The 21631-nt window shown below is 26.7% G+C and overlaps 1 protein-coding gene across 1 annotated transcript in view; it reads right to left on the minus strand.

Annotated features, from left to right (window-relative positions):
* The window catches only part of LOC101234826 (RAB11-binding protein RELCH), a 61207-nt gene that overhangs the window by 6601 nt on the left and 32975 nt on the right, over positions 1-21631 (minus strand). The window contains exons 16-23 of the mRNA XM_065816751.1: positions 14464-14502; positions 12478-12637; positions 10683-10708; positions 10447-10541; positions 9588-9624; positions 9428-9513; positions 4462-4568; positions 1383-1482 (exon numbers count right to left, since the gene is read on the minus strand). Of these exons, the coding sequence (XP_065672823.1) occupies positions 1383-1482; positions 4462-4568; positions 9428-9513; positions 9588-9624; positions 10447-10541; positions 10683-10708; positions 12478-12637; positions 14464-14502 (650 nt within the window). The remainder of the gene's footprint in view (positions 1-1382; positions 1483-4461; positions 4569-9427; positions 9514-9587; positions 9625-10446; positions 10542-10682; positions 10709-12477; positions 12638-14463; positions 14503-21631) is intronic.

The raw sequence follows: 21631 nt of genomic DNA on the forward strand, positions 1-21631 counted from the left end.
AGGGGGTGAATTAACATATATTCTCGTTATTTTTTCAACTCATCAACTCTTTTAACTTTTACTGTTCTTCATCGTCAAGTTCACTCTTTTAACTTTAACTGTTCTTTATCATCAAGTTCACTCTTTTAACTTTAACTGTTCTTTATCATCAAGTTCACTCTTTTAAATTTAAATGTTCTTCATCATCAGGTTCACTCTTTTAACTTTAACTGTTCTTTATCATCAAGTCACTCTTTTAACTTTAACTGTTCTTTATCATCAAGTTCACTCTTTTAACTTTAACTGTTCTTTATCATCAAGTTCACTCTTTTAACTTTAACTGTTCTTTATCATCAAGTTCACTCTTTTAACTTTAACTGTTCTTTATCATCAAGTTCACTCTTTTAACTTTAACTGTTCTTTATCATCAAGTTCACTCTTTTAACTTTAACTGTTCTTTATCATCAAGTCACTCTTTTAACTTTAACTGTTCTTTATCATCAAGTTCACTCTTTTAACTTTAACTGTTCTTTATCATCAAGTTCACTCTTTAACTTTAACTGTTCTTTATCATCAAGTTCACTCTTTTAACTTTAACTGTTCTTTATCATCAAGTTCACTCTTTTAACTTTAACTGTTCTTTATCATCAAGTTCACTCTTTTAACTTTAACTGTTCTTTATCATCAAGTTCACTCTTTTAAATTTAAATGTTCTTCATCATCAGGTTCACTCTTTTAACTTTAACTGTTCTTCATACTCAAAAAACTTTAATTTAACTTTTGTTTTCTGCTTTAGTTCTTCGGAATTCTCTTCTGCCTTCATATTTCGTGGATTCAAACAACTTTCAGATTTTTAAGTATTTTTTCAACTTTTTTTTTTGCTCTTGAACTTTTTCCTTTATTTCCTTGTAACTACAAGTAAAAATAATTGTTTATTTTAAAGCCCTCCCCCTCCTCCTTCGCTAAGGAAGTATGTTGAAAAAGAAATTGCTTTTTAAGAATACAAATGCTCTAAAAACTAGGTAAAGGTTTCAAAAAACAAAAAAATGTATTCAACACAACATTAAACTATGAAAGCTTTACCTGTGGAAAAGGCTGGTGAAAGAAAAAAGCATTTTGTGTTTTTAGTATATATTTTATTTATTATTTTTATTATTTATTTTTATAATATTTTATTCAGGTTGTACCAAAAGTAATTAAAATGATAATGATAAAAATAAACTTTTTTAAAAAATCTCATATAGTATACAAATTTAATACTACCAATATTTAATAAAACCAACCATTTATATATTTTTTTAAATTTTTTGTAGTTGTAAATTTGTAGTTTTAAATGCCTATAATGAGTTATTTAAAATGGACTTAAGAAATACCTAATTAAAAAAAATATGTAAATGACAAACTTCTAAAAGTAACACTGTAGTTGTGCGCACTTCAGCAACAGGATAAAATAACAATTCCTTTAGCATATCAAGCAATGGAACATGGTGTACCTTATCTTTGCTAAAATAAAAATGGAACATGCTGTAATTTATCTTTACTAAAAAAAAGATTTGCATCTTTTATTGCTACATTTTAAAATGATAACTTTGAAGTTATCCAATATAACTATTATTTTTTTAGACTTTTTTTTTTTTAAACTACAATATAAAAACATTTTTAAATAAAACTTCTTAAACTTTATTTCATGGCACAAAAAAAAAAGTTGTTAGAGAATTTGTTATTTTTCCATTTTTCTTTTTCATAAGTACTTTTTTTTTCTTAAACAAAATTTTAGCTTCATTTAATACAGAGAAATAAAAAAATTTCAATTAAACGTTACTATTGGGTTATATCATAAAAATATACTTTAAAAAATAAAATATTATATTATATAAATAGAATAATATATCATATAAAATAAAATATTATATCATAAATAATAAAATATTATATTATACCAAATAAAATATTATAATATATAAACTAAAATATTATAGTATATAAAATATTATGCAGGGTTGGAAAGTAAGTTTTTGCCGAGTTATAATTTATTATATCTATGTGTTTATGTGAGAGAAGTAAATCGTTTGTGTTTCTATGTATTCATAGAATATTCTTACTTTATAATTGCACTTAATAAATGAAAATAAATAATATTCAGGTATTTAATTGTGAAAATAAAAAAATGAACATTTTTGTTTTATAGGAATTATTGCCAAGGGTATTGTTTTGCATTTTTTTGATTGCATCAATGAATTTTGACAGAGAAAGCTAAAAGAGTGGAAATTTGTGGAAAGAGTGGCACCATCAGATTTTTATTTATTTTCACCCATGAAATCCGCTTTGAAGCGGAAAATTTTTAACAATGCTGCCGAAATTATGCAGGATGTTCAGCTCTGGATTAATGCAAAGCCCCCTGAATTTTTCGCAACTGGCATTGCCAAGCTGCCGGACAGATGGCGAAGATGTATTGAGAGTGATAGTAACTATTTCGAATTCCTTAGAGAGGATGATTAATAAATTTCTTGTTGTATGTTTCGTGATTCTCGTAAGTCGGCAAAAACTTAGTTTCCAACCCTGTAGTATGTAAAAGTATTATATCATAAAAATAATTTTATACAATATAAAATAAGTAGCAATTATAAATAATAAGTTTGTTCAAAAAGTTAATAAAAAATTATTTATAATAAATAATTTTAAAAAAATTTATCAACTACCTAATCTTTTATTCCAGAGTTTAGACTGTGAGTTCAAAAACACTCCAATCTTGTTTAAATTCAAATTTATATCTTATACACTGCGACCATTTTCTATAGGCGCATGTGGATTATGCCTTAAAAGCCTACTTAACTTCTTTTTTATAGTGTATTTCAATAAATTATAAATAAGGTATCAAAAAATAATGAAAATTATCAAAAAATAATATCAAATTTGAAAAGAGGTTAATCATAAATGAATTAAATTCAAAAGATAGCTGACTATTTTCTATAGACGCAGTTCACATTTTTTTAACAAAACTATCAAAAAAAATGTTTTCATCAAGTTTTTAGTACTCAATTGGACCTCCTTTGTGCTAAATTACTTGATAAATTTGTTTTGGCATACTTCCCACCAAGTTTTCCAGCACTTTTGACTCCATATCCTCCCAGCACTCTGATACCGTTACTTTTAGCTCTGCCACAGAGTTATATTACTTCTGGTCAGCATAGATACGTCTTACAATGATTCCCCAGATGTTTTCAACAGGATTCAAATCTAGACTGCAAGCAGGCCACCACATTTGCTCGATTTTTAGCTTCAAACCAAGCTTTAGTCTTGTTACTAGTGTGAATGCTGGCGTTGTCTTGTTAAAAAACACACTTTTTGCGTCGGCATTTATTTTTAAATGGAATCAAACATAATTTTAGCACACCAATGTATTCAGAACTTTTCATTTTGCAAGATGTAAATGCTAAATTTAACTTTCCTGTTGCACAAAACCCAAGCCAAACCATCAAAGATCCACCTCCGAAATTCCTTGTCGAAAAATATTTGGGTTCTCTCCTCAAATCACGCCAGTAGCCACTAAAACCATCAGCCCCATCAAGATTAAACTTTTTCTCGCCCGAAAAAATTAACTGGTATTGAAAACAAAAATATTTAGCTGTTTAGAGATCTTAAGTATTTATGAGAATTTTATCTAAAATTTCTTACTTGTTCCCAATCGCATGCCATGTTATCCTAGGCGAATTCCATCTGTTTCTGTTTGTGAACGGGCTTCAAATTTGGTGCTTCATTCATTTTTGATTGTACAATGTGTGGGCTGTCTTTAAGACCTTTCCTAATTGTCTCCTTGCAAACATTTAAACCCAAATCTGACTTAACTGTTTTCAAACTTTTTGATGAATTTGATGCGAGTCGAACAATTCTGCGTTTTTCACGGCCTAAAACCTTAGATTTCTTTGGTTTCCTCTTGACTGTAGCATAATTTGTTGGATTTTTCAAGAAATTACAGGTAATGTGATCTGATCTCTTCAATCTTCTAGCAATTTCTCGATTTGGAACTTTGTCTGGATAATAAGCTAATATTTGACCTATTTAAATAATGGTAAGGACCTTTCCTTTTTCGCATTTGGTTAAGTTCAACTTAATTTCGACTCACAAAATAAAAAATACTACAGAATATTAGAAATTTGCAACAAAACTCGTAAAAACTTTAGTGCGTCTATAGAAAATTGCTCGTCAAAACTCGTAAGAACTTTAGTGCGTCTATAGAAAATTGCCACGTGAATATTAAAAATTTAATTATTTTAATACAATCAAGACAATTAATAATCAGGTGCATAATGGATCATTGTTTTCCTACATATACTTATTCAAAAGTACCGTTAGAACAATTTTATTACCACTGTAACACTGTAAATCTGCTAAATTCTACATGCGTCTATAGAAAATGGTTGCAGCGTACTCAAAATATTAAGTTATATAAATGTAGTATTTTAAAAGTAAATAAAATTGTACCTTAAAATGTTCAAAGATAAAACAAGAAACTGGGGAGAGAGATGCTGTGTTGAAATTGTCAACAAACATTGTTTAATAAACGTACATAGCCGACCTGCTTGTTCACTCTGAAAAAAACAATAATTTCATTATAAATCTTTATTTATAATCAGGTTTGTATAGTAGCAACTTTTTTCATGGCTTGGAGTTGGATACTAGAGAATTCACAACACCAGCTTGGCTCCTGGGTCTTTATCATTTATTCTAATCTAATGCTTTTAACTAAATTAAACAAAAAATTTGAAGATTTTAAAGAAAAATAAAACAATAAAAACAAAAGCCAATAAAACAAATTCAAACAACCAAATAATTTAGAATTACAGAATTAATTCATATATATTTATAGGAAAAGTACCAACCACAGTACGAGCATTCAACAGCTAAACTATTAAAGAAAATTGGTGTATATAATAATAAGAAGATATACTTTGATTGTTTTTCCTATATTTTTTTCAATAATTTTAGATTTAAAAAAAGAAATGCAAAAAAGTGTCACCATAAAAAAGAGGTTGTTTAATAACATTAACTTAAACTCCTTTAAAGAACATCTGTCGCAAATTTTTTTATTTTTACATTTATTTTGCTGTTTAACAATAAATAATCAACATATATATACAAGAAAGAAAAAATATGTCCGTAGAACAAAGAAGTCTTGTCAATGAGCACCATTTTTGTATATACAATAAAAAAAAACCTTTTTTACAACAATCTTTATAAAATAAAGAATTAAACAGACAGGGGCCCAAAGAAGATGAAAATGACAATACGTCATCGCAATCTTTCATAGAGCCCCTTTATACATTTTCAATAGAATATAGATATTAAATTAAAAACCCTAATAGGTATAAAACTGCTGCGCTAATCAGTAAATCAAAAAAAGATCAAATAAAATAAATACTAAAATAATTAAAATAACTTGGTGATCCCTTTAAGCACAAATGATTCTCAAATTTTAAAAATTTCTTTTTTTATTAGAAACTTAAATGAACTTAATGACTTTGCCATACATTTGAATCTTTTTTGATAACTATTCCATATATTTGGTCCTCGATATGCAATGCTATATTCAGCATATTTATTAAAGTTTTGAGGCAGTTTATATGAGTTACTTATACTTGCTCTTAGATAATAGTTTTCATTTATGTTTATTTCAAACCTGTTATTAAAGTTTGCAGGAAGGAGATTATTATTAAATCAATACATAAAAATTAAATGCTGATAGATATTTATTTCAAAAACATCCATCATTTTCATATCTTTCATTATAGGATTGGCATGTTCACGCTTATTTTTAGAGTAAATGATTCTGCTAGCATGTTTTTGTAGACTATAAATTTCTGTAAGTTTTGATGGTTGCGTACTCACCCATGTTATGTTTGCATAGCTAATGAAGCATTAAATTAGTTCAAAATATATTAGTTTGAGACTTTGTTTATTGATATACGAGCAAACTCGATACATCATACCAATTATATAAGTGATTTTAGATTGAATATATCTTATTTGAGGAAGCAAGGATAAATTCTCATCAACTAAAACTCTAATACTGGACTAAGAACTAATACTGGTTTGTTTTTTAATTAAGTTGGAAAATAAATTATATATATATACAAATAAATGGGAACATATCAACTTTAATAATAACGTAAACACAATTTACAGCACTTTTTCTAAAACATTTTATAAAATCTACGGTACTAATTTTCCTATGTGTGAAACAGTTCTAAAAACAAAAGACATATCATGTCCCTGGATTACTAAAGCTCTTTAAAAATCCTCAAAAATAAAACAAAAGCTATATATTAAATATTTAAAAAAAAAAATCAGTAAAACATAAAAATAACTATAACATTTAAAACTTCTCAAAAATGCAATAAAAAATTACTGCTCTTACTTGATCAATAAACAAAAAAAAAATTCTGAACAAATCTGGAAAATAATGAAAGAAATTACAGGAAAACTTAAAACAAATACAAATTCTCTGCCACAAGAAATAATAATTGAAAACAAAATAATAAACAACTCAAACTATATTGCAGCTGAATTTAACAAATTTTTTACTACAATTGGAACAAAACTATCCAATAGTATTCTATGTATCAATGATAAGTCAGCTCAATTTTAAACATCAACTTCCTCAAATTTTAACTTTACTGAGGTAACTTATGATAAACTTGAAATCGCCTTCGTTAAAAAGAAATAAAGCAACTGTTTATGATGATATTAATGAAAATATTATAGAAGATTTTTGTGATGTTATAATAGCCATTCTTTTCTAAATCTTTAGAGCATCCATTAATCAAGGAATGTTTCCAGATAGTCTAAAAATAGCTCAATTAATTCCTATCTACAAAACAGGAGATCACACAGACATAAATATTTATCGCCCTATATCAGTTCTTTCAGTTTTTTCAAAAATTTTAGAAAAAATAATGTTTAATCAAATTTACGCTTATTTAATTAATAATAAAATCTTATACGAAAACCAATTTGGTTTTTAAAAAAAATAATTCAGCAGAACACGCTACTCTCTAACTTATGCGCATCATCTCAAAATCTTTGAAAAAATCACATTCCACATTAGGAGTATTTATTGACTTATATAAAGTTTTTGATACCATCAACCATCAAATACTAATAGAAAAATTATCATCATATGAAATAAAAGATAACACTCTCAGTTGGTTAAAAATCTTACAAATAGTAAGCAATATTATATATAGTTTATAATAAAGTATAAAAAAATACTATATATCGTTTATAATAAAGAATCCTCATCTCAAGTATTAATGAATATATATATATGAATATATATAATGTGTTCCACAAGACTCCATACTTGGACATCTTCTCTTTATAATATATTTAAACGATATCTATAAAACTTCAAGCCTAACCAAAAAAATCTCAAGAAAATATTAATATTCTTTTCAATAAAACGGAAAATGAATTAAAAAAAGTTTCAGATTGGTTCAAAGTAAATAGGATATCTCTTAACAGTGCTAAAACTACATTTTTTTTTTTTTGTTATTTCACCTCCCTAAGGCCCAGAAGGCCACTACAGATGAGGAGGCTACTTAATTGTGGTTATAACCCTCTCTCAACTCTATAACTCCGAAACACGAACCTTGACGAACAAGGCTGCTGCGCGGAGAAACAAGTTGAGCGCGGTACTACCAGGGACGTGGTGGGGATCGAACTCGGAACCTCTCGCTTATGAAGCGAGCGCACTACCACTACACCACTATCGCACAAATGGACATTTTTTTATCCACTCTATTACTGTTACCTGAACTTTACATTGACAATGTAATCATAAAAAGAGAAAAAGTAATAAAATTTCTAGGAATCTATATTGATGCAAATTTAACTTAGAAACATCACATTAACATTGTCTCTTCTAGAGTTTCCAAATGCATTGGTATTCTATATAAAGCTAGAAGAATATTAAATAAATGGCAGTTGACACAATTATACTGTTCATTTGTTCACTGTCATATAAACTATGCAAATATTATATGGACTCAAAAACTTAAAACTCTTTTTAATCATCAGAAACACACAACTCGCGTAATAAACTTTAGAAATCGTCTTACACACTCTGCGCCACTTCTTAAAGATATAAAAGCTTTGAGTGTTTATCAACTTAATATTTTTCATATTTTATGCTTTATGTTATAATGTAAAGAAAATGTAACCCACAGGCAGTAATGCAGAGTCCCAAAAAGGACTCCGGATTTGAAAGTCACAAAAAGATTACTTCTTTCTAATTTTTGGTATCTAGGAGCTTTAAAAATATAAAAAAGCTTATGGACTACTAATGGGGAAAATAAAGACTTATAGGTCAGAAGAAGAATCAATTTTTGAACCCGGAATCTTTATGTATAATGGCGGCAAGGACTCCAGGACTCCGGGCTTAAAAACAATAAGTTCCAAATAATTAAATATTAAAAAAAAAATTCTCATAGCAGATCAATAATCAACCAACTTGTTTAGAGCTTCTGGACACCAGAGACTATAAAAAAATAAAGTTATAAAGTCTGAGTCCTTTTGGGACTCCGCATCCCTGTATACAGGTATATCAATATCTTTATTCTTAAAAACCGAAAAATAAATATAACTTACAAATTGGCAACAATCTCAATGTTCCTTTTTGTAAAATACGAAGAATTTTGTATGTCCTATCGTGGACATCTTCTTTGGAACAAAATAGTTTTACCTAATTTTGACTTTTCAATCCAATTAAATTACTTTGCATTTAAAATTTAAATTAAAGAAATTATCTTTCCAATTGAAAATATCTTTGTCTATTTTTGAGTTTTTTTTGTTTCTTTTTTTTAATTATTGCTGGTATATTAGACTTTATTGTATTATATTTTATTATTTACGAATATTTCCATGACTTCATTGCAAAATTACCTATCTAATGGATTTTATTTTTGTATTTTATTGTTTTTTATTACGGTGTTAAACTTTACTTTATTGTTTTTGTTATTTTACAAATTTTTATAACTTCATTGTAATATTATACATTTATATTATATTATACTCGATCCTAAAAACCATTGTAAAGAGCCTCATGATCAGATCTTCATGATCTTCTAGAAGTCCTGGCACTAAATTTATAATTTGTTAAAACATGTATTATAAATATTATCTGTTGGCAAAAAAACTAAATAAATAGGGAGTATCATTGTTTAACCAATTTAGAGCGTATCACAATCAGTGGTGCTACAATTCTAAAAACCTCAAAATATAAAAAAGAGTATGAACCATGGTATTATTATATACACCAATTTTAACTAGAGAACTTTTACTTTTTGAGAGCCTAAACAATTGATTTTTCTTGATAAAAAAAAAACAATTTTAAAATGCAGGAAAACAAGAACAATTAGCTACTATATTAACATAAAAGGAAAGTACCTACCCCTTTATAAACAGGAAGAACACCACATAAAAAAACTGTAAGCAATGGAGAGCAAACAGGAGGAGTGTCATTGAAAAAAGCAGCACCTTAAAAAAGTTAGTTAAAAATTATTTAAGGAGAATTCCTTTAAAAATGCTTTCATCACTATAGTAAAATCTACCTGTATTTCTCATCTGTTTTTCAAAAAAAGGAACTACCTACATTTAAATAAAAAAAAGTATTTAACAAAGAAATTTAATAACTACTTAAAGAAGTTAACAGACATTTAGTTCCAACATTTTTTTGAAAGAAGGTAAATCATTTAGACAAAATTTTATGGAATTTTACTTGGGTGGCTTTTTGATTTATATTGAGTTGTAAAAAAATTTAAAAATCTTTGCAAAGCTCAATCTTTATCTTTCATTAAGTTTGATAAAAAGTTGCATAATCTTTAATATAGGTTTTGTAAGGCCAGTTTAAAGATCTGAAATTATTGCAAGAGTGACTTGAAATGCCTGACAATATAGCTATATGAAAAAAGCAATTTAGGGATGGTAAATAACAAGCTTTTTGAGCACTCAAAAACAATTTAAAAGATGGGTGTTTTTACATTTAAATTTATTATTAATTACATTTCACTATATAATTGTTGCATTTTTTAGTATCAAACTAACAAAATACAAAGAATCTTTTTAAAACATCATTAACCCAGAGAATAGTTCACCCTGTTAAGGTATAGTCATCTTCACTGGTGAGACTATTATGCAACAATGCAAATAATTAATTTCAAACTTTCTTTTTATCTCTTAACTTTTTTCCTCTTAAATAAAACCTTTAATAGTTTTTCCAGTAGGAAAAACTATTAAAGTTGTGTTAAAAGAATAATAAAGAAAAAGTTAAAATTTAAAAATTTAAATGTTTTCAATGTGTGCGGTTTTATCAGAATGTCGCTAAAACCGCACAATTTTTTTTTCTTTACGTTTAATATTTTAGGAGTTAAAAAATTAAAAGATAAAATATCGAAGTAGAAAAAAATATACCCTGGAAGAAGTAAATGGTTTTCCAAAGGTTTGACATAACGCAAACATAAAGCTCACTAGCTGATTTACCAAATGTGTACTATAGAACAATAATCCTGAAATAAATATGCTTAAACATAACATTCATCAAAAATTATAACATACCAAAATATGATTTCAAATTATGCTATCAACAGTAAAATGTCAAATCCAGTTATTAATATTATAATGTGAAAGTAAAAAAACTAAAAGCCTACCACACATTTCACAAACTTGTGGTAAACTAAAAAAAAATTGGTAACCAATTTTAAACATACAGTTTTAACATAATAAAAACACATCTAATGAAAACATAATATAAACATCAAATTAAAACATATCTAATTAAAACATATTAAAAACATTTAGAAATTTTATTTTCAGTAATTCAGAAATTCATTTAAGAACTTTAAATTCAATCATGTCCATATTTATAAATATTTAGGCTGTTTTTAAATGTTTTATCATCAAATTCTCTCACAAAATCAATAATATTGATAACACAGTTAAGCCACTGTGCTGAAGTATATTAACTATTTGATTGAATCGCTGAAACTCAGCATAACAATAATCATGTGATAGAATCACTGTACAGCAACAATAATTATGTGATTGTTGTTTGAATCATGTGAATAAATCATTTCACCGCAACAATAATTATGTGATTGATTCAATGCACGACAATGATAATCATGTGACTGAATCCCTGTATCAGTCATTTAGTTCATTCATTTTTTTCATCAATTAGATCATTCTTAAGAAAACTGCAATAATAGTAAAGCCAGTGATTATGGCTTGAAGTTGTAAAAACTTTTCCTAAAAAAATTTTTTTTATCAAATAAATTGATTTTGTATATGATTTGCGTTTTGAGTTTATTTTATTTAAGTAACCAAATGATCAACTTATAATGCTAGAAGTAAGTTACCCTTTTTTTTAATAATACGCAGTAGCAGACTAGAGGTAGAAAACCGAGCTTACAATTAAGAAGTTTGAGGTTCAAATCCACCCAATGCCTTTAAAAGTACTGTGTTTGACCTGTTTCTCTGCACAGTGACCTTATTTAATAAGTTTAACAGCAACCTTGTTTAACAAGACTTGTGTTTCAGGGTTTAGGGTTGAAATTATTGCAATTAAAATTAGAAAAATTAAAATTGATCCTTGACTGTAGTGATTTCCCCAACAAAAGCTTTGGGAGGTAAATTTTAAATAAATAATAAAGTTAAAAAAAAACACTAATGTAATAAAATAATCATATAACAAAATAATGATGTAATAGAAAAGGCAACAAAAATATTAAAATATTGTTAAATATTAAACAAAAGCAACTTTTAACAAAAAGAAGCAACAGCCCTTTTTTGCCCTATCATATTTGTAATCACAAAAGATTACAAAGTTAAAACATAATATGTTTCTAACAAACTAAAATAAGTTTCTTTGCGCAGCTTGTTTAACAAGGTTTGTGTTTTGGAGTTTAAAATTGAGAATGCAAAGAAAGAAAAGAGAATAGTCTCCTTGAATGTATTTTGAATGGACCTTTCTGAAAAATTAGAAAGTAAATCAAACTGAAAAAAACTTTTAATAAACCAAAGCAACAACAGACTTATCTGTGTTTATAGAATAAATATTTTTAAAAAAGTTTAAAGCAAATATTAAAACGAAAACAAAAATTTTCTTTTGCTAGTTAAAGCTCAAACATGTCATGCAATAAATTAATAACAAAAAAAGGTCTTCTGATTATTTATACCTTTGTCCAGAGAGAGACGAGTAATCAAAGGATACCTAGATAGATAGATTGCTCAATAGATATATTTATAGGTGCTCCTATAATAAATACTTAATAGATTTTATTGTTTTGTGGAAAAAAATTTTTAGGAGTGGGAAAAAAATTTTTAGGAGTGACTTAAACTTGATGACCTTTTAAACAATTTTTATATTAGCAGACATTTTTTTCAGAAATTTCTAATAAAATTGTCTAGGAATCTATTTTGTTTTAATTAAATATTTAAACTGACCATTGTTCACAAACCCATTGCACTTCCTCCCATTGTTCCACCACAGATTCTCCATCATAAAAATTATCAAATTGCTTCACAAGTTTATTAGTCCTCAGGTTATCTCCAATAATTGTATCCACATTAAACAAACTGTTTTTTGTTAAGGGTAAACGATCATCTAAAAAAGGTAAACTTTATTATAAAGAAATTAATAGCAAGTTTTTATTTAGCAAGGGAATTCCTCACTAGTAAGGGAATACAATTTTTAAAAGTGTCGGAGGGAAAACAATACTATTTAAAAACAAATACTATGTGTTATGATAAAGAAAAAGTTTTTCATTAACAAAAATTTATTTTTAAATATACAATTTTTACCTAAATTAAATATTTAGAAATTGTTAATGCAAATTATTTTTTTCAATTTTCCTCTTTAATGTAAAAATAAAAAACTTTATTGAATGCCATAATAGATGAACATTTTATGTTTAGAAATAATATTTTATTAAAAAAAGTTGAAATTTTTTATATTAAAAAAATAATTTATTTAATTTATACTTTAAACAAAAATCAAAATATTTTTTAATTTATTTTAAATTTATGATTTGTTACTCATAATTTCCCATTGTTGTTGGTAATACAGTGGTAATGCAGTTGTAGAGGTCGAATTAAAATATGTCTTACTTGAGTTGTCTGCTAAAATAACCAGTAGTCCAGTATTTTAAATTTTTTAGGTATTTTTTCTAGGGTGAAAAAACTGAAGATTTTAATTACTACTAAAATACCACTAAGTGTTTCATTAAAAATAAATTATAAAATTTTATTATTATGATTCAGATGATTCAAAATATGTTTAAAAAAATGATACATTTTGAAATAAAAGAAAATGTAATTTTGAAACTCATTTTGAATTGAAAAAAACGCGATTCAAAATGTAAATGTAACGTTAAAATTATTTTTGATACATTTGCATTGAACTGAAAATAAAATGTGCTTCAAAGTACAGCAACATTTGAAAAACAGTATAGTCGCACTTTGAAACATTTTAAAATTGTCTGCATGTCTAATTTAATTTAAGTCTGCTTTTTTTTATTACATTTAATAAAATAATATAATGCAACCTAGTGTATTCATTCTTAAACGTAGTTTTTAACCTTTAAATGCTTTTTTAAAGGTTTCTTTTAAATAGTACCAAGGAATAAAATCTTCATTGTTCAAAAATGGTTTTATTAATACACTCTTTGTAAGTAGCAAACAATCTGGTTGTCATGCCAGCTACAGACAGGTATTTTTTTCAAGGTATAAGTTAAAATGTTTTTTTCAAAAATTAACTTAGAGAAAATGAGCCATCCTATGCCACCAGACGACTATTCCACCCCTAAACTCTAGTAACACCTTTGGCCTTGGACCCAAATTAATTTAAAGGATGAAAAAAAATTAAAGGGTGTTACTAGAGTTTAGGTGTTACTTATTTAAGTTTAAAAGTTAACTCCAAAATATTTTTTATTTCTAGCTGGATTGCCTGGATATACAGTGGCTTAATATACTAAGTTATTTACAAGCCACAGTTGATTTAAAAGACACATGGTAAATACAGAACATACAAATAAACCACCCAAAACAAGTATTTTTTGATTAACAACCCAATAATAGATTATAGTATAAAAACACCCAATGCTTCCTGATATAATTATTTTTCTGTGATTTGGTTCCAAGCTTTAAATAATATTAAAAATTTTTCATATTAGGTAGGTAGAGTGCACTAATGTCAACTTAAAGATAGAAGATTGAATTACTTAAAAAAATGAACCAAAAATAATTAATTTCAAGGTAACATATGTAAATACCTTCCAGCATCTGAGCTATCAGTCTAAAATCAAAAGCTACGAGAATCAAATACATAAGTTTGTTTTTAATTACATGACTTAAAGGTTTATTGAAAAAATGCCAAGACAATATAACAACATATAACAACATATAAAAACATATAACAACATAACAAAATACCTGATAAAGAAAAGACTTCAACAACTTGTTTAAAAGGAGCTATAATAAAAAAAAATTTTATTATTTTGTTTTTCCGAAAGGTGAGCACAAATGATATTATTTTAGTGAAATAAAAAGCACTTTTTAGTTTAAAATACATGTTTTGAACTTACAAAGTTCATCATCATCAGTTTAAAATGACCAATTTAAAATTTTTCAATATATAGGTTACAAAGTAATTAAAAATCCATTAAAAATTGCTATTCAAGAAAAACTTTTTATAATACATAACTAAAATAAAAAATAATACAAAGGAGATAATAAAAATACACTCAAATTTACAGTTAACATTTATTACACAAAAGGTATTGTACAATAAAGGACAGGATGGTCATATAAATTAAATTAGAACAATTCAATAACTCTGTGCCTAACTTGTTTGTTTAACTCAGGTTTTTGCCATTTTATATAAAGACTTTCTTTAATTTCTAATTCGGTTTCCCTATTGGCAGAATCCAGAATGGTAAAACATTCTGCAGTTGCTTTATTAAAACAATCAATGTTGGATTTAATATGTTGAAATATATGTGATTTTTCATCTTCTTTAAAATGTTCATCAATACCTTGAGACAGACTTTTAAATGTTCATCAATACGTTGTGTCGTACAGTTCGTCCTATGTAAGAAACATTACAGTTTGCACAGTTAAATTTATAAACAACGTTAGATTTTAAATTTCTAGGAATAATATCTTTTAATAAAAAAAACTGTTGAATTTTAGTAGAAGTAAATGCCAATTTTATAATAAATTTTTCTTTGCAAAACAGCTTTATTAATAATATAATAACAAATTTTTTTTTGCAAAACAGCTTTATTAACTCCGATATTTTGTTTTGAGCGTTTAAAGATCATTCACCAATATAGGGTAATTTAAATATTTACATTCATATTTAGGTTTTTCAAAAGGTTCAAAGTGCTGAAGATCCGAATATTTTTTTAAGGAACTATCTATTAATTTATTAGGATATTGATTCTTAAGTATTTAAATGTATGGTCAATGAGAATTTTAATTGGCCCTAATTTGTATTGAAATGATGTAAAACTAAAGTAATTAGCCAATAGCCCAGTAAAAGTTTCTTTATGGTATATACTTGTTATGAGGTTATTTTGGTTTTCAATACAAACAAAGGACATCAAGAAATACATCAAGAAAAGGTAATTTACCATGTTCACAAGTGAATTTAATATTTGGGTGTTTAGAATTAAAATAATCAAGAAAATTTACACTGTCATTTTTAAATGGAAAAGATGCAAAAATGTCATCAACGTATCTCCTATAAAACAATGGCTGAGTGTTGTTATACTTTTCAATCCATTTGTTTTCAAATTTACCCATAAATAGGTTAGCTAACACAGGAGCCAAAAGAGAGCCCATTGCAACTCCGTCAATTTGGTCATATTATTGACCATTTAAAAGAAAATGTGTATTGCTTGTGGCAAAGTGAAATAATTTAACTAAGTTTTGTTAGGAAATTTTTAGTTTTGAAATATTTTTAATACTGCTGATTCAATAGTTTCATCTAACAGTATGTTAGTGAATAAATTTTCGACATCAAATGAAACAATATGAGTTCCTTTAAAATTATTTAATTTAAAGTCATTGATAAATGAAAAAGAATCTTTTGGTGAATATCTATTGTTTATGCATGGTTGAACTAAGTTGCTAAAGAAATTTGCTAATTTATAATTGTAAGAATTTACAGAAGATATAATAGGTCTAAATTTTGTAATGTCATTGAATTTTTTATGCATTTTGGGTGTCCCATAAATTCTCGCAGGATGAAAACCTGTGGGGTATATTTTTTTATATTGTTTAGTGGTAAGAAAATTTTCTTTGTTTAATTTTTGAAGAAATCTATATAATTGTCCTTGCCTGAATTTTGTAGGATCTTTGTCAAGAAGTTTAAATTTATTTCCATCATTTATAATTGAATAGATTGCCTTATCGTAGTCAGTTCTATTTAATAGAATTACACCATTACCTTTACCCGGTGTTACAATAACTAACATTTTATTTTTTCTTAGTTTTTTAATAATACCATGTTTGCGCAAAGTGCCTTTAGATGGTTTATAATTAAATTAATATGTATTCGCAATATGTGCTAATTCTGTTTTAACTCTATTAGAATTTTTTTTATTATTAATATTTTCATTCAACGATTGATAAATCATTTCAAAAGAAGTAAGCACAGTGTTGAATAAAAGTGATATTGATGAACATTTTAAAGAAGATAAAAACGTATTGATGAACACTTTAAAGAAGATAAAAAATCACATATATTTCAACATATTAAATCCAACATTGATTGTTTTAATAAAGCAACTGCAGAATGTTTTACCATTCTGGATTCTGCCAATAGGGAAACCGAATTAGAAATTAAAGAAAGTCTTTATATAAAATGGCAAAAACCTGAGTTAAACAAACAAGTTAGGCACAGAGTTATTGAATTGTTCTAATTTAATTTATATGACCATCCTGTCCTTTATTGTACAATACCTTTTGTGTAATAAACGTTAACTGTAAATTTGAGTATTTTTATTATCTCCTTTGTATTATTTTTTATTTTAGTTATGTATTATAAAAAGTTTTTTTGAATAGCAATTTTTAATGGATTTTTAATTACTTTGTAACCTATATATTGAAAAATTTTAAATTAGTCATTATAAACTGATGATGAGCTTTGTAAGTTCAAAACATGTATTTTAAACTAAAAAGTGCTTTTTATTTCACTAAAATAATATCATTTGTGCTCACCAGACCTTTCGGAAGTAAATATATATATATTTAAACAATTTTAAAATGTATTCTACAAAATAGAGTGCTCAATGTTCTTAAAACAATAGAGCAGTTATAAATTTGTAGAAAATCACTAAGAAAATTTTTTTTTCATTAAACACTGTGTTTCATCAACAGAGACTCATATATACATATATATATATATATATATATATATATATATATATATATATATATATATATATATATATATATATATATATATATATATATATATATTTATATATACAAAATATATATATATACACAAAATATATATATATATTTACAATATATATATATATATATATATATATATATATATACAAAATATATATATATATATATATATACATTTATATATTTCTGATGAATCTTTGTTGATGAAACACAGTGTTAAATGGAAAAAATTTTTGTTAAGTGATTTTTTACTACTGATATAATTGCTCTGTTCTTTTAAGAACATTGAGCACTCTATTGTGTAGAATACTTTTTAAAGTTGTTTAAATATATATATATTTATATACATATATATACAAAATATATATATATACAAAATATATAAATATATATATATATACAAAATATATATATATATACACAATATATATATATATATATATATATATATATATATATACATATATATATATATATATATATATATATATACAAAATATATATATATATATACACAATATATATATATATATATATATACAAAATATATATATATACATATACAAAAAAAAAATATATATATATATATATATATATATACAAAATATATATATATATATATATATATATATACAATATATATATATATATATATATATATATATATATATATGTATATATATATATATATATATATATATATATATATATATATATATATATATATATATATATATATATATATATATATATATATATACAACCCTCAGAAATAGGAAAAATGAGGTCAGCAATAATTTGCCAACCTCAGTCTTTTTGAGGTCGGCATCAGGTCAGCAAAAATTATTTGATACAAAGGTCTAACCATAAAACATAGAAACAAGGTCGGCAATTTTTTGCCAACCTCAAACACTTTCAGGTCGACAGATGTGGAAAGCAATCTTTTATTCCCTCTCAACAATTCCAAGTCAAGCCTCACACTTCTCCATGGTTTCCCTCACAATGTGCTGTTGCAATTTCCAATCGAAACCATTACTTCCATATTTATCAGCAAAACAATTCTCCAGAAAACAAATGCCTATTTACTATTGCAAGAAAACATTGTAAAAAGGTTTTGTCTAACACCAAAGCCTGCTATTCTCAGGTCATAAAATCTCGTATTTCATCACAAAAATTAGGCTCTCGTCACTTCTGGAGAATCTTTAACAGTATCAATAATAAGGGCAAATCTGTTATTCCACTTCTCTTGTATGGTACAGACTTTGTTACCTCACTCTAAGACAAAGCTGAATTGTTTGCTAAGAACTTTTCATTAATATCATCTCTTGATTCCACTAGTTGCATTCTACCTGATATAGTCGCCAAACAGGTTGATCCATTTCTTGACATTCCTATCACTCCAGCTACTGTATTTAAATTGATTTCCTGCTTAGACTCTACAGCTTGTGGTCCTGACAACATACCTGTTATTGTCTTGCAGAAGTATTCTCCTGAGCTGTTGTCTATACTTTCAAAACTGTTTAACAAGTGCTTATCGGAGTCTTGTTTTCCAGCATGCTGAAAAGCGACATCTGTTATCCCTATTTTGAAAAATTCTGGAGAGCGATCGCACTCATTTAACTACCGTCCCATTAGTCTTCTTCCTATCATAAGCAAGGTTTTAGAATCTTTAATTAACAAACTCTTAATCTCTCACCTTAAATCTAATAACTTACTTTCTGATCATCGATATGGATTTCGATTTTCTCATTCTGCAACTGATTTGCTATCAGTAACAACCGATAGGTTTTATCGTGCATTAGATAGAGGTGGAGAGGTTAAGGCTATTGCTCTTGACATGTCTAAAACTTTTAATAAAGTTTGACATACTGGTCTTCTCCATAAGCTTTTTTCTTATGGTGTATCTGGTAACAACTTTAGGATTATAGAATCCTTACTTTCCAATTGTAGTATAAAAGTTGTCCTCGATGGACAGCACTCTTTTTCATATTCTGTAACTTCAGGGGTTCCTCAAGGTCCAATCCTTGGCCCTATACTCTTTTTAATTTACATTATTGATTTTCCAGATATTCTCACATCTGAGGTGGCATTGTTCGCTAATGATACTACCATTTATTCTTGTCATGATAAGAAGCCAACACTCTCTGATTGCTTGGAGGGGGCACTTGAGCTTGAAAAGAATCTCACTTCTGCTACGGCATGGGGCTCACAGTGCCTAGTGAACTTTAATTCAGATAAAACCCAATTTTTTTCCGCCAATCATTATTGCAATAATTTAGGTCTTCCTATATTTATGAACGGTAATGTAATTGAAGAGTCATCTACCCTTCATCTTCTAGGATTAACTCTTCCAATCTTTCTTGGAAACCATATATCAAATCAGTTAGCAAAAATTAGCATCTGCTAAGGTTGCATCTCTTTATCGAGCTCGACACTTTCTTACTCCGGATTCTATTCTCTAATACTGTTGTTATATCTAAGGCAGATATTCTAGTGATACCTTTCTCTTTTAGACAAGGTGCAAAAATGCATTATAAACATAGTTGGACCTGCTCTTGCAGCCAACCTCCAACTATTATCACATCATTGTAATGTTGCTTCTCTTTCTCTTTTCTACAAATACTAAATGGGCACTGCTCTAAAGAGCTAGCGTCTCTTACCCGTCATTCAATAAAATCTTTTTATGTGACTATTCCTAAGTGGTTCAAAAACTCTTATTTGTCTAGTTTTTTTCCTCGAACTTCAGTTCTTTGGAATTCACTTCCTTCAACTTGCTTTCTTGATTCATATAATTTGCAACCTTATAAGTCACCTGTCAGTCGTTATCTTGCTCTACAAATTTCATCTTTTCTTTTCCAGTAATTTCCAACTCTAAGAGTGGTTGCTTGCAGCCTTGTTGGAAGCAAAGATGTATATATTTATATATATATATATATATATATATATATATATATATATATATATATATATATATATATATATATATATATATATATATATATATATATATATATATATATATATATATATATATATATTATATATATTAGGCCGGATCATAAAAATTAATTTTTTTTAGAATTTGTGAAAAGTGGCGTGATATAGTGTTGTTTAATATTTACAAAAAAAATATTTCTAAAGAATTGATTATACTTTGTATTTTTAAGTTTTAAGGTTTTATATGCTAAGTATATTTACTTTAGTGCATGCATTAACTGAAACATGCATTTAACCCTAATACTTGATATAATCCCAAGGTTATGAAATTGAACCAAACCTATACCTACCTAACTAAATTAACCCTAATGATATGATTAACTCCAACGCTATTATAACTTTATATTATTATATTATTATTATTATATTATTCTATTTTTATATGATTGTTTATTAATTTCTGCTTTTATCAACTGATTGCAGAATTTATCCGTCTCATCTTGTATTTTTAGAAATTAACTGAAATTCTGATATGTTATAAAATTGTAAAACAATAATGATTTCAAGATCTAAAGCTTCAAAGAATCATCTGAAAACTGAAATTCTGATATGTTATAAAATTGTAAAACAATAATGATTTCAAGATCCAAAGCTTCAAAGAATCATCATATACTTTTTGGAGAAGGTCGTGAATTACCCAATTTTTGCTTGCCAACTCACAAGCAAGTAGGCAAAGCATACTTGTCTGAGAAGAATTATGAAACTGAACCACTACGGTCTGTTTGTAAGAGACTAGCAGAGAAACTTTCTCAGATATGGATTAAAGCATCAGTTCCTACTATAAGTCTTCGAGGCATAGAATTACAGCTGGAGAAGTACATAGGCAATGTTCAGAAAGTGATTCGATCAAAGTCTGCAACAGTCAAACAAGATGAAATAGAAAAAGATCTTGACAAATTGTTTGACATTTGTTCGTGTAAATGCAAAGAACTTTCGTCTTGTTGCTGTCCAATGGTTCTGAAGGTGCCAGCAATTGAGCATGACTTCCTAACTGATCAACGCACTATACGTGTTGGCAGAATAGCTGGAATCGACAAGAAGGAATCCGCACGTGCTGAGAGGCGTTTAAAACGAAAATCTGTTTCATTATCAAAGGAAGAGACTGTAGTTAAGTGTGCCAGAGTCGTTGAAGCATCTGATAATGAATCAGATAATGAAACAGACAACAATTCTGACA

Source organism: Hydra vulgaris, chromosome 13 (genome assembly GCF_038396675.1).
Source record: "Hydra vulgaris chromosome 13, alternate assembly HydraT2T_AEP".
NCBI classification, from domain to species: domain Eukaryota; kingdom Metazoa; phylum Cnidaria; class Hydrozoa; order Anthoathecata; family Hydridae; genus Hydra; species Hydra vulgaris.